Source organism: Chrysochloris asiatica, unplaced genomic scaffold (genome assembly GCF_000296735.1).
Source record: "Chrysochloris asiatica unplaced genomic scaffold, ChrAsi1.0 scaffold00184, whole genome shotgun sequence".
Classification (NCBI taxonomy): Eukaryota; Metazoa; Chordata; class Mammalia; order Afrosoricida; family Chrysochloridae; genus Chrysochloris; species Chrysochloris asiatica.
This window is the reverse complement of record NW_006408702.1, coordinates 1,928,136-1,948,684: the sequence shown is the minus strand read 5'-3', so window position 1 is coordinate 1,948,684 and position 20,549 is coordinate 1,928,136. Positions and strand designations below refer to the sequence as shown.

Here is a 20,549-nt window from a genome sequence, read left to right as displayed (position 1 = left end):
TATGCATGCGAAAGCTGGACAGTGAATAAGGAAGACCATAGAAGAATTGATGCTTTTGAGTTATGGTGTTGGAGGAGAATACTGAAAGTGCCACGGGCTGTCAAAAGAACCAACATATCTGCGTTAGAAGAAGTGCAGCCAGAGTGCTCCTTGGAGGCCAGGATCGCCAAACTTTGTCTCTCATACTTCAGACATATTGTCAGGAGAGACCAGTGCTGGAGAAGGATATCATGTTTGGTAGGGTGGAGGGTCAGAGAACAAGAGGAAGACCCCCAGCCAGATGGACTGGCAAAATGGCAGCATCAATGGACTCAAGCATGGCAATGATAGTGAGGTTGGCCCAGGATCAGGCAGTGTTTCGTTCTGCTGTGTATAAGGTTGCTATAAGTTGGTACCGACTCAATGGCACCTAACAACAACAACAAGCATGGGGGGAGCGTGGTGGTTCCATACAATAAACACTGGACTGTGAACCACAGAGTCCATGGTTCCAGCCTGCTTGCCTCCCACAAAGATTTAAAGCCCCAGAAAGTCTGTACAGGGTCAGTGTGAGTGGGAATTGACTCCACAGCATTTAACAACACACGTAACTTAACTAGTTGCCATCCAGTTGACTCCAATTTTGGAAATCCCATGAATGTTAAAGTATTACTGTGCTTTATTGAGTTTTCAGTGCCTGATTTTTTAGAAGTAGGTCATCCGGTCTTTCCTTGAGGCCCGTCTGGGTAGACATGAATTTTCAACCTTTTGATTGGCAGTCAAGCCACTTAACTGTTTACGTGACCCAGGGATTGCTAACACACAGTAGATTCTCAGTAAATATATTTGATGGAATGTGGATACCTTTTGACCTAATCAGTGGGCAATATTGTCTGGCTGTTTGTTACTTGTGTGGGTCTGGCCATGGGTCTGGTACTGTTGGCACATTGTAACACATTGTCTCCAGGTTCTTAGTAATAGCCCAGGGGGACCAGCCTTGCTTTCCTCCCCCTGTTGTCGGCCAAGCCAAGGGCACAGTTCCATCTCCAGCTGAATATCCAGACTGATTGAGAACTCCAAGCTCGGTCAGTTCCTCATTCAGAATCTTAACCACAAAAAACTTATTTTCCACCTTTCTTTGTGAGGAATTTACATTACAGTGATGCTTTTTTATAAAAATGACTTGGCCTTCAGAGAAGTTATTTAAAGAATTCATACTTGGAGAGTAGAGCTTATTTTTTTTCCTTTTGAAAAATTTTTTTTAAAAGGCCATTCTTTTTCAAAGATGTTGGATTTAAACAGCTGCCGAAAAGTTCACCTAACTTGGAGCTCTTCTGAATACATGGAACCGTCATTTCCAGTTAAAAAAAAAAAGAAAAATGCTTTTTCTATAAACAGACACTTTACTTCGGCTAAAACAAACAAACCAAAAAAAGTAAGCAGAAAATAAATTTTCTTTAGTTCTGACAGTTTTGAAAAGTCCATTGTTTGTAAGCATACGTGCATGTGAATTTCAAAACTATGGCTGAACGCAAGCTGTTGGTTTTTTGGTAAGTTCAGTTTTCTTCCTTTGGCACTTTCTCTACACTGCCCCAGGTTCTTGGTGCTAGTTTGTAGAGACATCTCTGACTTGCTTTGATGCTTGCATTTCTATCATGGGCCACCCTAGGGATTGACTTTTGTTCATGGTGACAAAGAGTGTCATCAGCAAGCCCATGATGAGAGCTGTCTGCATCATGCAAGTGCACCTCGATATCCTAGAGTTACTGTGGTGAAAAATACAGCCTTCCTTCCAGAACAGCAATGAATCCTTGGAGTTTGAATTTTAATATATAGAATTCATATAAAATCATATCTATAAAATTCAAATTCCAACCATCTTCAGTTTTCACCACAATATTTTCATTTATTCCATGATATATCTGATGAGGAAAACTGAAACAATGCTAGGTATTTTTTTTTTTCTTTGACTTTTTATTGTGACTTGAGTGAAGGTTTACATAGCAGAACATCAGTTTTATATTCAGCAAATCATATATGTCATTTCATGTCAATGATTAAAATTCCCTCAGTGTAATACCAGTCATCCCACTTCCTTGTGTTTCTTGGTCCCATTCCTCCTTTTCCCCCCAGCCCTTCTGAATTGTATACTTAGGTCAATGCTGCCCTTTTGATCTTGGATGATTGATCCTTCTATGGTGTGTGTGCCTCACTAGTAGTGTGGTTCCCCCAATACAACTTTCTACAGCTTGCCTGAAAATTCAGCCTTGGGTGTGGGTTTAGTTCTAAACCTGAAGGGTTACCAGTAGCCGTGTCTCAGGGTTCCAACAATTTCTATCTCCCCAGTATACCTGGTCTTTTTAAGGACTTTTGAATGTTGTTCCACATTTTCTCCTACTGTATCTAGGACCTTTTCATGTGATGACTTTCAGAGCAGTTGGCCGTGCTAACCAGGCCTCATCTAGTTCTTCTTGTCTAAGGGTTGTGGAGACTGATGGTTACATGATCCATTAGCCCACTGGACTAATTGATTCCAACCATCTTCAGTTGTCATCACTTTTCTGTTCTCCAGACGGGCAAAAACAAATAGTTGCAAGTTTGACGACTGTTCCTGAGTTTTTAAGATTCTAGTTGCTACTCACCAAAGTAGGATGTAGAACACTCTTTGTTATGCTAATTGAACATGGTGTCCCTGAGACTATTGTCCTGACCCCTCAAGACCAACAACTTATTTATTCAATGTGTTTGGTAATATCTGTGAAGTTTCATATTTTTGTTCCCTGTGTATTCCAACACATTCATGGATATATACTAAGTATTTTAAGATCTATCTTGAAGTACAGTGTTGTTTGTGATAGGATAATATCCATACGCCTGAAAGGAAGACCAGTTAATACCACTATTATCCAAATTTACACACTAATCGTAAAAGCCAGTGATGATTGGATTGACTATTTCTACCAACTTCTTCCGTTTGAAATTGACCAAACATTCAGTCAAGATGCATTGATAACTACTGGTTATATAATCAATGTGTACCACAATTATTCTGTCAGTTTGTCATACTGTTGTAGCTTATGTGTTGGCTGTCATGCTGGAAGCTATGCCACTGATATTTTAAATACTATCAGGGTCACCCACGGTGGACAGGTTTCAGCTGAGCTTCTAGATGAAGATAAACTAGGAAGAAGAAAAGGCAGACTGCTTCTGAATATTTAGCCACTGAAAACCTTATGAATTGCAGCAGGATGTTGTCAGATAAAGTGCTGAAAAATGAGTTCCTCAGGTTGGAAGGCACTCAAAATATGACTTGGGAAGAGATCCCTCCTCAAAGAAGCTTTCAGGATCTTCATGTGCTGATGGGGCACAAGTCAAAATGAGGAGAAACAGCTGCAACATCCATTAATAATGGGAATGTGGAATGTATGAATCTAGGAAAATTGACAGCTGTCAAAAAGGAAATGGAATGCATAAAGACTAATATCCTAGGTATCAGTAAGCTGAAATCAACTGGTATTGACCATTTTGAATCAGACATTCATTGTCAAAATGAACATTTCAAGATCTGTCTTGAAGTATTGATGAAATTAAAGAATTCTACGAACTTCTTCAGTCTGAAATTGATCAAACATGCAATCATGATGTTTTGATAATTACTGGGTATTGGAATGTAAAATATGATTTTGGTGATAGAGATGATGCTTGAGATTCCATGATAGAATTTGTAAGCAATATAAAAGACAGCTATGCATGTGGGTCTCACCAGAGGGAATACACAGGAATCAGATAAACCGCATAAAATAGAAGAGATAGCGGAAGAGCCTAATATCATCACACAAAACGAGGTCAGGGGTTGACTGCGGAACAAACCATCAATTGCTCATAAGCAAATTCAGGATGAGGCTGAAGAAAATTAAAACACATCCAAGAGAGCCAAAATAGGACCTTGAATCGGTTGTTGCTGTTAAGTGCCACTGAGTCATTTCCGATTCATAAGGTTTTCAAGGAGCAGCTGAACTTCAACTGCCAACTTTGTGGTTCACAGCCCAGTGCTGATAGTATAGCATCACACCAGAAGTCCAACCTTGATCATATCTCACCTGAATTTAGAGACCTTGTGGAAGCCAAGCAAAAGTGATGTCACAATGAGTTGGAACACGCTCGATAGTACCTAAAACAACATGATGTTAATGAGGCCAGATGCAATCTACATTACTAGATTGTATCTTGAAACGATCTCTTTTGAGATATAAAAGGAGAGGGAAGAAAGCAGATCTCAGAAGTACCTTCTACCACCAAGATAGAAGAGCTGAGAGTGGAACATGTCCTTTGGACCCGGCATTCCTGCACTGTGGAGTTCCTAGGTCCAGGGGAAGACTGACACCAACATGCATGGAGATCTCCCAGGAATATTGGGCCTACAGATGCTGAAAAGAGACGAGGACCTTTTCCCTCTGCTGTCAAAGATTAAGTCTTCCCTTATAGCCAGGCTCCCAAACTGTGAGAGAATGCATCTTTAAAGCTCTACATTTGTGGTTTTTCTGTCATAGTAGCGTTAGATAACTAAGATGCTATTATTATCCTCTTCATTTCAGTTGGTTTTGTTACAATGTTGGATATTTCATTTCACTATTTTTTTCATTTCTTATTTGTGTTGTTTGCATCATCTTTTTCTTTGTTAGATTTAACCATGGTTTGTTGATTTTATGAATATTTTCAAAGAAACCACTTCTGGTCTTAATCAATTCTGCTTTTGTTGTTATTGTTTCTTGTATTACTGTTCGAAATTTTTTTGTGACGTGCTAGATCGATGGTTCAAGTTTACCGCTCACTCCTCAGAAACCCTATACAGGGCTGTTATGAGTTGGAACCCACTTGATGGCACTTAACAACAACAATGTGTAGCTTAGCTGTAGGATAAACACTGGCCTGCTAACCAAAAGGTCCACCATTCAAACTCACTAGTTGCACCTTGGAAACCCTGTTCAGACTCGTTATGAGTCGGCACCAACTCAATGGCACTTAACAATAAAACTGCAATCTTTATTTTATCTTTTCTTCTGGTGACTATCTATAAGGCTTATATTACTGGTCTGTTGCTAATTGTTGGAGATATTGGGTTAAGGTGTTGATTTTGGTTTTTCTGTTTTGATGTGTGTTTATTGCTTTACATTGCTTTCGCCATGTCCCAAAGGTTTTTCTATGTTGTGTTTCCGTTCTCTCTTGAGTCAAATACATTTTTTTAGTTCAGTTTTTATGTCTTCTATTAGTCAGTCGTGGTGCGGCACTGTAGGAGGAACACTGGACTGCTAATAACAAGGTCAGTGGTTCATACCACCAGCCAGTCCTTGGAAACTCTATACAGGGTAGCTAGCTATATGAGTTGGAAGCAACTCGATGGCACTTAACAACAACAAAACTTTGCCCAGTAGTTTTAAAGCAGGATGATATTCAGTGTCCCCTATTGTTGATTTCCAATTTTATAGTATTATGGTCTGAGAAGATGGTTTGTAGTATTTCAGCTTTTTATAATTTTTTGAAGCTTGCTTTATGGCCTAACATGGTGTATTCTGAAAAAATACTTCCTATACACTGAAGAATGTCTGGTGTACTGTTGTTGGGTGGGGTGCTCTTTCTAAGTCTCCGAGTGAAGTTGGTGTTTGTGTACTCCAGTTCTGATGTGTCTTTCTTGAGTTTCTTTATAATTCTAGCAAATGGCGTGGATTCAAGTCTCTTACCATTACTGTGAAGATTTTAACTTCTCTATTCCGTTCTGTGAAGTCTTGATTTATATATTCTGAAGCTTTTTCATTGGGTGCATAGATATTTATTGCCTGTGCCCTCTTGTTCCCTTGGTCCTTTAATTAGTGTATAAAGTCCATCTTTGTCTCTTAGGCTGGTATGAGAAATTAATATTTACACTCCTCTTCCCTTTTGATTGTAACATGCTTCATATATTTTTTCCATTATTTGATTTTTAATCTGTATTGTCTTTGTGTGTGAGGTGTGTTTCTTGTTGACACCATATCGATGAATCCTGCTTTCTTAGCCATTCACTGTCTATTGAATGGTGTGTTTAATCTGTTTACTTTCAGTATAATTATCAAAGATTTATAGCTGTCACTTTGCTGTGTGTTTTATTGTAGTACTTTTGGTTTCTTTGTTCTACATAATTTTCTATGCTGAGTTCACGTTTTTGTAGATTTTTAATCATTTCTTTCCCTGTTGTTTTAATGTTTACTGAATTTTTACAGTTTTCTTTTTAACTTTGATGAGAAGGTTTGTTGATTTTATTTGAATTTATCCTGTAATTGATTATTTTAGTCCCAATTTAAAAGCGTCTGTTTATCCTGATAATATCGGAACTGTCTATCCATTTTAAATATTTGGAAGTTCTGTAACCCCACTATTTATTCTCTCTTTGTACTTGTTCTTGTATACATATTGATATCCCAGGCTCCCTGTTCTCAGTCTTGTAGGTTTATTTTACTTTGGATACTTTTATATCTGGGTAGTTTCTGGGTGATGTTGACATGTGTGTTCATCTCAGGTTGTTTGTTTGTTTTTGTTGGTTCTCTGTCCTAAGAATTCCCTTTAGTATTGTCAGGTTAGTCGGATTTTTAGAAATTTTTACAATTTTTGTTTACATGGAAATATCCTAATTTTTGCTGTCATTTTGAAGGACAGTTATGCTGGCTATGTAATTTCTTGGTTGGAAATTTTTTGCTTTCAGAGTTTTATATGCCATCCAATTGTCTTTTTGCCTACATGGCTTCTGCCAAGAAAGCAGAGCTTATTCTTACTGGTTCTCTTGTGTAGGCAACATTTTGTTTTCCCTGAGGTACTTTCAGGAGTTTTTCCTTGTCTTTGGTTTTGGAAGTTTTGATGATGAGATGTCTTGGTGATTTTCTTTTGGGGTCTATGTTTGAGATTTGTTCAACTTGTTGAATACATATATTCTCATTTTTCATGAAGTTTTCTTACAACAATCTCTGACTTTTATCTCTATACGTTTTTCTTATCTCTTCCTGTTCTGGAATTCAGATCACATGTAAGTTATTCCTCTTGATGCTGTACCACATAATTCGTAGTCTTTGCTTGTTTGTTTTCATTCTTCTTCTTTTTTTTTTTTTTTTCTGATTGTTCTTCTAGCAAATTAGTATTAAGAGATTTGCCTTCAATTTCACTAATTCTGTCTACTATTGAGTCAATTCCCCTTTCTGCTTTTAGTGTATTATCTATTTCTGAAATCTTAGGATTGATCTTCTAGATTTCTATTTGCTGTTTTTCTGTGGTCTTAAATTTTCTGTTGATTTTGTCAATTTGTTTTTGTATTGTTTTCCTGAATTCTTCTGGAGGTTTGTTTGTGATTTTCTTAATTTTACCTGCAGTTTCCTTGGTCTCTCTCTCAATTCATTGAAGACTCTTAAGTATCATTCATTTGAATTCTTTGTCAGGAGTTCTAATACCATTTCTTCCTCAGAAATGTTTTCTATGTCTGTATTCTGGCCACTTATTTGAGTTATTCTGTCTTGTTTATTTGTCTTAACTGAGGTTGTCTTTTGTGTCTGATATACTGTGGTGGCGTTGTATTTGTATTCAATTGGTGATTGTTGGCGTGTTTTTTCCACTTTTGTGTGTGTATGTATGTGCTTGATTTTGTTTGGGTCTTTTTGAGTCAGCTGGTCCGTTATGTGCTCTGCTTGCTAGCTTGACAAGACTTAGATGCTCCACCTGTCTCTTGGTGGGTGTGATAAGAATGTGATAGTGTGTGTGTAGGTCTTTCGTCACTGGTTGTGTGGAGCATTTGAGCATGGGCTGAGCTGATGTTGGCTGTTGTCTGTCATTGACTAGGTGTTGCAGGAATGGGAGGCAACCCTTGCCAGTGGGTGGGGCTAAAGAAGGGGTGTGCCAATTCTGTTGGCAGTGTGGGCACAGCTTTCTTTACTAGTTGGGATGAAAAGTTGAAAATAAAAACAAAAACCTACAACAAAAAGAAAATAATTTAAAATGTAAAAGAAAAAATGGAAAACATAAACAACAATAAAAAGAATGTAATAAAAAAAACTTTGAAATCCCAAAGGGAAGAAAAGTAGTAAGGGAGGGAAAAAGAGTAGAGAGAAAGAAAGAAGAAAGAAAAACAAAATGATGCAAGATAGTAAAAATAAAAAATAAGGTAAAAAATAAAAAGCAGGGAGGGGAAAAAAAAAAACCCCAAAAGAGAAACAGAAGAAAACAAAAAAGGAAAGCAGAAAAAGGAAAAATAGCAAAACCAAGGGAAGGTAAAGAAAAGAAAGGGATAAAGAGAAAGGAGGGACAGGTGTGGGTGGGGTACCTGGCCTAGGTTAATGTGCTGTGATAGCCTATTAGGTCATGTGGGTGGGTTAGGGGGTTCCAGGTGTCTTGGCGGTTTACAACCACCAGCTGCTCCTCAGAACTGCTCCTCAGATTCAACGGCACTTCACAACAACTAAAACAACAGTTCTGGACAGAGTTCTTACCAAGAAAAAAAGGTCGCTATGCAGGTTCAGAGAGCAAGCTAGTCCCTGAAAGAGTTACTGCCAGGGCAGCAGGTGGATGGTGGCAGGGTGCTCCACTGGCAGCGTACTCAGCTAGCCCAGGGAAGCAGAGGGCATATGCTTTCAGACCCGATCCGATCCCTGAGGGCGCAGACACAGCGGGGGCTGTGAGGGTAGAGAGTGTCATCAACGACTAGGTAGGTGTTGGTGGCGGCTGACCACACTTCTGGTAACTGGGAAGGCATGGGGAACAAGAGGAAGATCCCACCTTTCTGATCACCATCTTTCTGATCACGCATCCTTTGTGGTCCTGGGTGAAGGGAGCCAGTTAACAGATGGCTTGTCCTGATCAGTGTGCTGCTTGTAAACGTTCACGTTCATAATGGCTCTGCTATGTCAGACCAGCTGACAATTCACCGTTCTGTTGGCCTTCTTGTACACGTCCTTCTACACCCCCCGCCCCAGCTTCGTCTAGCCTGTATTTGATCTACTTCTTTATCCTTTCCTCTGAAGCTCAGGGTTCCAATGATCTGTATCCACTTAATTTTGTTTCTCATGTCTTTGTCGTAGAGGGTCTGGGTGATCTGTCTGCCACACCCACCATCTTTCTAGAAGTCTACATTACCCGCTTCTTAAAGCATGTCATTTGGTGTCCTCTGGAGGTCTCTGTGGTCCTTGGCGTGACGACCTACCTGCACTGGAGCGTCTCCAGTGACAGGTAGCTGTGATCTGCTAGCACGAACCCCTCTTCCAGCATTTTGATAGTCTCCTCACCTCAGGATTTCAAAGACCACAGGATTGTCTGTGAGAAGGTAAATTCTTTACAACACACTACAGTGACACCCCTGTGGGCTTCTGATAGAATTCTTGACCTGTCCACAGAAATGCCGAAGAAGACAGACATTCAGTGTGGTTAGAGTGTTTGCATTCTGGTTCTGGAGGTTTTTCTCTGTCACCCCAGGAATTGAGGATTCTCTTCTGGTTGTCCACTGGTTTTCAAGTGCCTGGGGTGACATATTCTTGTGTCTGGACCTTGAGTGTCGTATATGTTGGCCAGGTGTATGTTTCTGACCCCAGTTACTCCAAGTTTAATTCAAGTTCACATTTTCTAGTTAACTTTGTTAAGTATATTGGACATCAGCACATTGTTTCTAGAAAACTACAACCAAACCTATTGCTTTCGAGTAGAGCTGCCCATAGGGTATCCGAGGCTGGAATCTCTACAGAAGCAGACTCTTACATCTTTCTCTCATGGGGCATCTGATGAGTTTGAACTGACAACATATTGGTTAGCAACTGAGCTCTTAGCCACTAAGGTTCCTTTTAGTTTCTAGCAGTGATTTTGTTTTGACGTGGAGGAAATCTGCTGCACAAGACCTTTTTAAAGTGTTGAAGAGCAAAGATGTCAGCTTGAGGACTAAGGTGCGCCTGACCCAAGCCATGGGATTTTCAGTTACATCATATGCATGTGAAAGCTGGACAGTGAATAAGGAAGACAGTAGAAGAATGGATGCTTTTGAGTTATGGTGTTGGAGGAGAATATTGAAAGTGCCATGGGCACGTTTTGGAAGAAACGCAGCCAGAGTGCTCCTTAGAGGCCAAGATGGCCAAACTTCATCTCTCATACTTTGGACATATTGTCAGGAAGGACCAGTCACTGGAGAAGGATATCATGTTTGGCAGATTGGAGTGTCAAAGAAAAAGAGGAAGACCCCTAACCAGATGAATTGGCCAAGTGGCAGCATCGATGGGCTCAAGCGTGGCAACAATAGTGAGGTTGGCCCAGGATCAGACAGTGTTTTGTTCTGCTGTGCATAAGGTCGCTATGGGTTGGTACCAACTCGAGGACACCTAACAACAATAACAACAACAAAGCACCCCTGGTAGCGTAGTGGTTACAAATCGGACTGTGAACCGCAAGGTCAGCAATTCGAAACTACGAGCTGTTCTGTGGGAGAAAGATGAGGCTTTCTGCTCCCATAAAGATTTACAGCCTTGGAAACCATGTACAGGGTCTCTATGAGTCAGAACTGACTCCACCCATGACACATAACAACAACAACAGTAACAAAGCACCTCAGTCCTTTTACTGAAATGCAAATGCAAGAGGAAACTGTCTCCATTTCCTCCAGCACCTGTTTTCCCCATCTCATTTGCTTCTTCTACAGCTAGAAGAGAGTGAGTTTTCGTCCCTGGATGTAATCAGAGGTGGGAAGCTACTTCTTATGTAGCTGGAAATAGCAGTCATTCTTGGAGGGGTTTCAGTTATGTAACACTCCCTCATCAACTAGTTTGTGAACTGTGCATTGTTTTCCCCTTTAGAAACAGTCTTATTTAAAAATTAAAACAAAATAGCAGACCCCTTGTGTGTCAGATATAAATGTAAGGGTTTTCAATGGTGGATTTTTTAGAAGCATATTGCCAGGAGTTTCTTCTGAGGTACGTCTATGTGGACTCAAACCTCCAGGCTTTTGGCTAGCAGGAACCAAGTGTGTGTTTTAACTCTTTGCACCATTCAGGGACTCATTTTAAGCTAAAGGAATAACTCTTTCATATTGTTGTTGTTAAATGCCATCGAGTTGGTTCCTATGCTGTATAGGGTTTCTGAGGAGCTGCAGATGAGCTTGAATAATTCATATGAGGTGATTTTTTTTAGTTTATTAAGAACTAACTAGTTAGTGGAGTCTTGGTGTGGCTCTGTGGTTAATGCGTCAGACTGCAAAGCTGTTTGAACTGCAAGGTAGGCAGTTCAAGCTCACCACCTGCTCATCGGAAACCCTCTACAGGGTCACTATGGGTCGGAATCAACTCGACGGCACTTAACAACAATAACAACAGGTTACTGTAGTCATCATTTCTATATTTGGCCAGCATTTCCAACAGTCCACAAACTTTAATAATAAGTAATAATTTGAATATTCTAATAGTACAGCATTTAGAATGCACTTGATTTCTTCCCTCCCTTTCCTCTTCCCGATTCTGTTCCCAAAGGCTTTAGTCCTGGTATAGCACTGTTAGATAAGCACTGGATGCCAAGATTGGTTTGAACTGCAAGTTGGTGGTTCAAACTCACCACCCAGTACTCTTAGGGTCATTATGAGTCGGAACCAACTCGACTGCACTTAACAACACATAAATACATAATTTTTTTCTTTTTTATGAGATAATATGGATAAAGGGCAAATAAAATATAAGAAAATGATGTGAAGCCAGTGATTGAATATCTGCTAAGAAAATACCACCTCCATCAGTGTGCTGACTTCAAGAAAATCCTCGGGGTGTGTGACACCAGGACAGGGTTTGGGGCCTGACATTATCCCCATGAATGGGTAAGAATGTCCACAGGGACTATTGACAAATGGTTACTTAGCAGAGATTGGATGGCTTCCCAGATGGACATGCTTCTGCCTTCCCAGGCCAAGACTTCTTTGCTGAGTGCTAAATCAAGCACCTACATTCTTCTGAAATTGGTATTTTCTCTACTTTTGTGTGTGTTCATAATCTGTGAATATTGGCATCTATGAAAATTTGTCATCTAAGTAGTTTTAGGAAGTCCTTGTGTGGTGCAAACAGTTTCCATGCTCAATGGCTAAGTGGAAGATTGGCGGTTTGAGTCCATCAACTGGTGATGGAAACCCTATACAGGGTTACTATGGGTCAGAACTTCACAACAACAACAACAACAACAGAGACCTCAGAAGAATGACCTGGTGGTTGTCTGTAACCCACAGTTCTACTCTGACACACATTTAACATCAACTCAAGGCAACTAAGTTGGTTGGTATGCAATCTGGGGACCTAAAGGCCGTGAGCCTTTTCCCCTCTGGGAAAGGAACAAGTATGAAAAACCTGGATGTCCTTGGAGCTACTTGGGTGGCTGATGAGAAAAGCGAGAAGAGGAGGGGCTCCAGAACACCCCCAGCCCCTCTCCTGCAGCCTCGTCCCACTACTACCTCAAGGAGAAATCCCTCCATTCTTGTGTCTGTCATTCCAAATTCCAGAAAACACAAAGACTGAAGACTTTGGAAGTTTGTATGGTGGCAAACTCTGACCTGAGTTGAGGTGAAGTTAAGATGCATTGTTGCTGGTTGGTTGTTCGGTGCCATCCGTTTGGTTCCAGTTCATAGCAACCCTGCTTATAAAACTGCCTGGTCCTTTGCTGTCCTCCTAGGCAATTCCTGTGATTGAGCGTGTTGTTGCAGCCAGTTTCGGTTAATCTCACTGAGGATCTTCCTTTTTTCGGACCTTTTTTACCAAGTATGATGTCCTACCTTCTTCAGGGACTGAGCCCTCCTCATGTCGAAAGTATGTGAGATGAAGCCTCGCCATCCTTGCTTCTAAGGAGCATTCTGGCTGTACTTTCAACACAGATTTCATTCTTAACACCTTTATTTACCCTACTTTACACATTGTGTAGTACAACTGTTAATGCATTGTTCATGGGGAACTACCCTAATGCTATCCCCTTGAAGAGATATGTAACAAGTAGCGTATATGCCATGTATCCTTAAAAATATGAGCCATTCTGAATTCCTGACACCCACTTGGCTACAGGAGTCCTGGTGTGGTGCTGTAGGATAAGCACTGGACTGTAAGGTTGGTTTGAACCACAAGGTCAGCGGTTCAAACTCACCAGCTGCACCTCAGAAACCCTATGCACAGTCACTATGTGTCAAAACCAACTTGACTACACTTAACAACAACAACTTGGCTAGAGAGAATTTGAACCAAGGCTTGGGGCCTCTGCCCTGGAGTTCAGGACAGGGCAGAGCACTTGTGACTGTCTTGGAGTGAGAGCACCTAAGGAGCAAGGCTGCTAGAGAGAAGGTCAGGCAGGAGTGTGGCAGCATGCCCCAGGAGCCCTTCAAGGTAATGGTGTTCAAGCTGCTGAGACCTTTCCTGTGGAAGGAATGCTGCCAGCTGAAGACTCCAGAAGAGCAGGTGTTTGTCCTCTTGGCCACAGGCATTATGCTCCAGGTCGACTCCCTTTCTGCCCATCTTTTTGCAGCTCTGACTCCCTCTCCTGTTTGAAAGTTCAGATGATAACAAGGGACCTCTTTGCACCATCTCTACCCCATACAGGGACTGAGCTGAGGGTCAGAAACATTCTAGGGTAAAATTCACCCTGCCTCATGCCTAACTGCAGCTTTGTTACCTTGAAAATGGAGATTTAATCCATTCAGACATCCAAGGGTGAATCAAAAATTATGCGCACTCTGGTTATATTAAACCACCCATCCCAGTCCATGGCTGATGACAATATTGAGCATGCATGTGAAATGACTCTACCGAATAGACAAATGACAGTGGATTTTGTAGAGGATCATTTGCAAATCAGCCATGGCTCTGCCTATGAAATAATTCATGACAGACTCGGGCTTCAAAAAGTGTGTGAGGTGAGTGATGACATGACTCACTGAAGAGCATAAATGGAAGTGTTTGGACATCTGCAAACCAACTTTGGACTGATACTTGAAGGAAGGTAAAAGTTTATATAAAAAAGTTGTTACTGGTGATGATTCATCACTACGAGCCTGAGAGTGAATGGCAGAGAATGGAATGGAAACATCCTCTGTCACCAACCAAGAAAAAGTCAACCATCAGCTGGAAAATTGATGCTAATGGTTTTCTGGGATTCTCAAGGGCCAGTATTGGAATGCTGTCAGGAAACATGCTCACTAATCAACAGTGCTTGTTAACAGTGAGCTGGAGATGCTCACTGAAAAGTGAAGCCTAAACTTTGAATTAAACTCAGAGGACTGCTATGCAAGGGCGTTGTGATCTTGCATGGTAATGCATGTCCACACACCTCTGCCCACACTGTTGACACTGCAAAATCTTCTTTTTGAATTGAGTTCTAGTCTTGTTTTGCTGCATTGGACTTCCATTATTTGGTCCCCTGAAAACAGTAGCCCTTCAAGGATGAAGATTCACCTCTGATGAAGAAGTGAGGACAGCAGTGCATTTGTGGCTAACAGTGTAAAACATTTTTTAAATAAGGGAATATGAAAGCTTGTTGACACGTAGACAAAATGTATTGAAAAACAAGGAAATTATATCAAAAAATCATTTATTTGTCTTTTCTAAAAGTTGAATAAAATTAATTCTGCAGCCAGAGTGTGGATAAGTTTTGCCTCACCCTTGTACATTTAAGGAGCATTTATTTTCCAAGTGCTGGACCAGGGACTGGAAGTGAAGAAAAGAAAAAGTGAGATAGTGGTAGTGACAAGTCCAGAGCACCTGACCATTGTTGTTAAGTGCCGCCAAGTCAGTTCCTGTATAGGGTTTCCAAGAAGTGGCTGGTAGGTTTGAGCCACTGACCTTCTGGTTCAAACCAACCTTGTGGCTCAGTGCATTATCTTTCAGCACCAAACCAGGACTCCACCTGATCATAGGGAGATTGTTACTCACTATTCTGGGCCTGTGGCATTTCACCCTTTATGACACCCTTGTATCAGCTTCCCAAGCCCCATGGCGGAGCAGGGACAGATGTTACTCCTGTGTTGCGGACAAAAGTTGACTTGGAAGACTGACTTTCAGTGCAGGATTTTGATATATTCCCTGGTTGGGAGCAAACCATTGGCATTGTAGTTGAATGCTTCTTAAGGTTTTAAATTCTTGATCTTTTGGGGTCTATTCCAACTACTACTGAGTTGATTCTGACTCATAGTCACCTCTTGTGTTCCAGAGTAGAACTGTCCCATAGGGCTTCCTTGACTGTAATCTTTATGGAAGAAGATTTCCCGGCCTTTTTTCTGTTTCTGTCAGGTGGTTTTAGACTACCAATGTTTAGGTTAGTTGACGAGCACAAACCATTGGTGCTATCCAGGGCACGTGAGACCTGTAGGCTAATATGTAAAGTCTAGGCAAAATCGGGATCTAATTGTATATACATATTTATACTAATTTTTTTCTGACATCATTACATAATCTTCATAAACATGATTTGTATGTCTGCACATCACTGATTATTGTTGTCTTTCTCTTGGTTTGATATTTCAACTTCCTAGTTTTTCACTATTATGAATTGTGCAGAGTATTTTTGTGAACGATGATCCCCATCGCACAGGATTTTGTACCATGTCTCTTTAGTTATGGAGTGGCCTGGGTATTCTATGAGCCTGTTTGTATGTTTGCAAACTGGGCATTTCTGCCTGAACATTGTACTAGAGATGACAGCAGATAAAAATGGAATGGAATGTAGACCCGTCAAAGCAAAGAACTGCCTTCTCTTCAATCGGCATTGTGAAAGTGTAGGTTATTTTGAGTTGAGCAGAGGTGTTCCATTGTACAAAGACTGTGTCATTCCTGACTGAATGGCATGGATGGTCTCTTTCATTTGCACTTAACAGCTTCCTGTCAAAGTAAGATCTAACAGGGAAACAGTATATCTGAAAAGCCAAAAGAGTTATGCACGCATTTACTAATAACCCTTCCTGTGGCAAGGAAAGGACAAAGGCTTAGAATCTTAGCCGGGCCGTGTGTCTTGGTATTTTGTCTGATTTTGTTTCTCTTGAGGTAACATTTTAATGCCCATCAAAGGTTATGGTTCCTGATTCATGATACTCCGAACAGTTGCTGGTGGGCCAGCCTCCAGGTGAATTCCCTGGTACCATTGATTAACAGTGGGCTAACCCTTTGGATAAGCACTCGACCTTAAGGGCAATTTGAACCACAAGGTCAGCTGTTCAAACTCACTAGCCGCTCTTTGGAAAGCCTGTACAGAGTCAGAACTGTATATGAGTCAGAACTGACTTGATGGCACTCAACAACAACAACCCTTTGGAGTCTTGGTGTGGCACTGTAGGATAAGCACTGGACTGCTACCCTCAAGTTCCGTGGTTCAAACCCACCAACTACTTCTTAGAAACCCCATACAGGGTCACTATGAATCGGAATCGACTTGACGACACTTAACAACAACAACAACCCTTTAACATGAGTGTAATAGACCTACTCATTGACCTGAAGCGTTTCCACACCCTTCCTGCCTGCACCTACATTTCCTTTTCCTCTGCAGATTCCGTGCTGTTCTCCATGCCCCTGTGAAGGGGCAGCTCTTGCTGCCTGTGGTGGTTGGTCCCATTGGCCTTCTTGGCTGCCAGGTGCATGTGAGCCCACAGGCTAATGCATGCTCCTGCCCCTCTACCTCATGTGGATGGGTGTGATGGTGGATGTGACACACTCGTGGTCCTATGCTGGCCAGTCCTCACTGGGACCTTTTGGGAGGGTTCAATGGAAGACTGGTTCATGGTGTAGCGTTGTCATTCAAGACACCAAGGACTACACAAATGTCTCTCTCCTTTTCTAGAAAATAAGAAATCGAGGAGGGACAGACCTTCTTGGGACTGGCGGGAGCGGAGGAATGCCATCTGGCTCACCCATGAGTACACCGTGGAGACCCTCGTGGTGGCTGATGCCAACATGGTCCAGTACCACGGGGCAGAGGCAGCCCAGAGGTTCATCCTCACGGTCATGAACATGGTAAGTGTGGGGCCCTTACTCAGAGCAGCTGTGTTCTCTCCGACAGGTACTCAGGAAGCATGTGCTATGTCTCTACCATCTCTCCCACCTAAGGAAGAAGTGGGTTGGGTGGCGGGGGGCGCACATTGCTTTCTGAGGCGTGGGGAGTGGTGGGTGTGCCTGCCCTGCCACTGCCACCCTGGTTGGTGATGTGCAAGGCCTTGGTTCTTCGCAGAGAATTGTCCTTGCCCATAATTCATTACCAGAGGCTTTCACAGACACTGCCCTGTGCCAGGCTCGCTCCAAGGGGGACAAAAAGCCAGCAGCCACAGTCCTGCTCTAGCAAGTCAGCCAACTAGTAGGAGGAATCAAATGAGACCTTAGAGTGAAACACAGCTTGATGTGTGCCCTGGAGGCCTGGCAAGAAGGAGAGGGTGTTTGAATTAAGAAGGAGTCCAGCTGGTGAGTAGAATCGAGGGAAGCTTTCTTTACATGATGGCAGGCAGGGCTGGTGGACGCTAAGCCCTCAGTCTTTAGACCTAGAAAGATCATAGTTTGGATCCCAGTTCACCCACTTGTTCTTTTCCTAACATCCATTTTTAAAACCTGCCTGCGTTGTCGTAGGTGCTGGGGGACCAAACAGTGACACTAGCGGGTGAACAAACTTGCCATGTTACACTAGGACTATCTGCAGGTCACTGGGACAGGTAAATGATTCAATCCCGCAGAATGCAAGCATCATGAAAGAGAACTTTGAGCTGGGAAGGCATGTTGGATTTGAGGATCCTGCAGAAGGTCAGGGTAAAGGTTTTGCCTGGAAATAAGGATTTGGGCCACCACTCATCTGTCAGTTTGTTTGTCATACTGTGGTGGCTGTGATGTTGAAAGCAGTGTCGCAGGTGTTTTAAATATCAATGGGGCCACTGAAGGTGAATGGTATTATTCAGACCAAGACAGACTGGGAAGAATGCTTGGCCTCTGAAAACCATTTGAGTAACAGTGGAACAGAGGTATGGTGCCAGAAGGTGAGCCCTTCAGATTGGAAGGCACTCAGAATGTAACTGCTCCTCAAAGTGGAGCTGACCTTAATGACATGAACGGAGCAGAGCTTTGGGGGCTTTTTTTGCTGATGGGGCAGGACTCAAACTGAAGAGAGTCAGCAGCAGACATCCACTAATAATTGGTACGTGGACTGTTTTAAGTGTAAATACAGGACATTTGGAAGTCATTATCAATGAAATGGAATGCATACAGATCCACATCCTAGGCATTAGACAGCTGAAGTGGACAGGTATTGGCCATTGTGAATTGGACAATTGTATGGTTTACTATGCCTGGAACAACAAATTGAAGAGGAATGGTGTTACAGTTAAAAAGAACGTTTCAAGATCTATTTGTAAATATATTGCTGTTTGTGACTGGATAATAACCATATGATATTAAAGAAGACCAATTAATACAACTATAAATCAAATTAGTGTACCTAGTAAAGCCAGTGATGATGAAAATGAAGAATTTCAGAACTTCTTCAGTCTGATAATAACTGGTGATTGCAATTCAGAAGTTGAAAACAGAGAGGAAGGATCCATAGTTGGAAAGTATGATCTATGTGATAGAAATGATGCTGGGGATCACGTGGTAGAATTTTGCAAGGCCAATGACTTATTCATTGCGGACGCCTGTTTTCAGCAACGTAGAACACTATACACATATACCACACCTGAGGGAATACACAGAGATCAAGTTGACTATATCTGTTGTAAGAGACAATGGAGAAGTTCAACATCATCAGCCAAAGTAAGGCCAGGGACTGACTGGAACAGACTATCAGTTGTCAGATGCAAATTCAGGCTGAAGCAGAGGAAGAATATTAAAAGAAGTCAATGAGAGACAAAATAAATTATGATAAATGGACCTGGGATGGAGAGAAGATTGAAGTTGTTAAAGACTTCATTTTGCTTAGATCTACAATCAACACTCATGGAAGCAGCAAATCTGCTGCAGAAGACCTCTTTGAAAAATATCAAAGAGCAAATATGCTACTGTGAGGACTAAGGTGTGTCTCACCCAAGCTATGGTATTTGTATATCACGTGCAAGTTGGATAGTGAATAAAGACGACCGTAGAATAAATGCATTTGAATTATGGTGTTGGCAGGGAATATTGAAAATACCATGAAAAAATGCCACAAAAATGAAAAAAATCTGTCTTGGAGGAAGTGCTGCTGGACTGCTCCTTGGAGCTGAGCATGGTGAGATTTTATCATCGGACATGTTGTTCGGAGGGACCAGTCCCTGGAGAAGGACATCATGCTTGGTAAAGTGCAAGGGTCATCGAAACAGAGGAAGACCCCCCAGCAAGATGGGCTGGCAGTGTGGCAGCAAAAATGGACTCAAATATGTGAGAATGGTCCTGGACCAGGCGGTATTTCATTCCATTGTGCCTAGGGTTTCTGTGAGTCAGGACTGACACAGCTGCACTAATAATGACAGGAAACAAGGATTGTGGAAGTGGTTGGCATTATCAGGTGGAGCAAACTGGGTGGGTTGAGAGTTGGCCAAAGATAATGCTGGCACAGTTGTAGGAGAGGATGTGAGAGGGGAGGCAGTGATGCACAGACAGAAGCCTGCTGTATCTAGGCAGGTATGAGAGAAACACAGAAGGGGACTGTGGAGCCATGCTTGTAGGCTGCAGTCAGCTCCCGGGAGCAATATCTTTGGGGGCTGTTAGGAGTGGGTAATACTTGGTAAGGAAAAAGTGAATGGGAAATAAGGAAGCAGAAACAGTAGCTGGAGAGAACCTAGGAGTCACTCAGTGGTGCAAACCATTAACATGCTTGACTGGTAACCAAAAGGTTGATGTCTACCCAGAGGCAGCTCAGGAGAAAGGCCTGGAGAGCTACTTTTTTTTTTTTTTAATGTTTTATTGTGAATTATTTGATAGTTTACATGGGAGAACATTAGTTTTACATTCATCCTATCGTATAGCATTTCATTGCCATGGTTACAATCCCCTCCATGCATCATCAACCAACCAAAGGGTATACACTACAAGCCACACACACCCCCAATCCTGTCATCAGAGCACAGTACCTCTCCCTCTCTGGGTCTAAAGTCCCCAAAAGCTCCATCTCTCCACATCATTGTCTCTGCCTCCATTTCAGGCATCACTGCTTCTCTGGGTAGGGTCCCGCTCTCCGTTCTTCTCCCTTGATGGTCCCAGGCACCTCCGCTCCTAGCTAAAGAATTAATCACTCCCATCCTTGCTACAAAACATCTACCTTTACAATTCCAACCTTCACAAACAGTCCTGATAACAATTATTCACTATAGTATCACAAGAGACCCTTCCACATTTCATTTCATCAGCCCCGACTAGACAGATTGGATACTACTCAGTGGAGATTCTACCTTCCTTCACGCCCTCTGAATCTAGGTTCCCTCTTGAAAGCTTGTAAGCCAGTCACTTCTTGCCTTTGTAGCCCCTCCATTTTGGATAGCCCATGTCCAAGTTGCCCATCCCTGTCTACTCTGTATGGATGGAGTGGGAATGATCCTTACTGTAAGGATTTGTTCCCTCTTTTGAGCT

At 41.9% G+C, this 20,549-nt stretch overlaps 1 protein-coding gene across 1 annotated transcript in view; it reads left to right on the top strand.

Annotated features, from left to right (window-relative positions):
* The window catches only part of ADAMTS17 (ADAM metallopeptidase with thrombospondin type 1 motif, 17), a 744,430-nt gene that overhangs the window by 123,020 nt on the left and 600,861 nt on the right, over positions 1-20,549 (top strand). Inside the window, exon 4 of the mRNA XM_006872136.1 lies at positions 16,810-16,982. Within this exon, the coding sequence (XP_006872198.1) occupies positions 16,810-16,982 (173 nt within the window). The remainder of the gene's footprint in view (positions 1-16,809; positions 16,983-20,549) is intronic.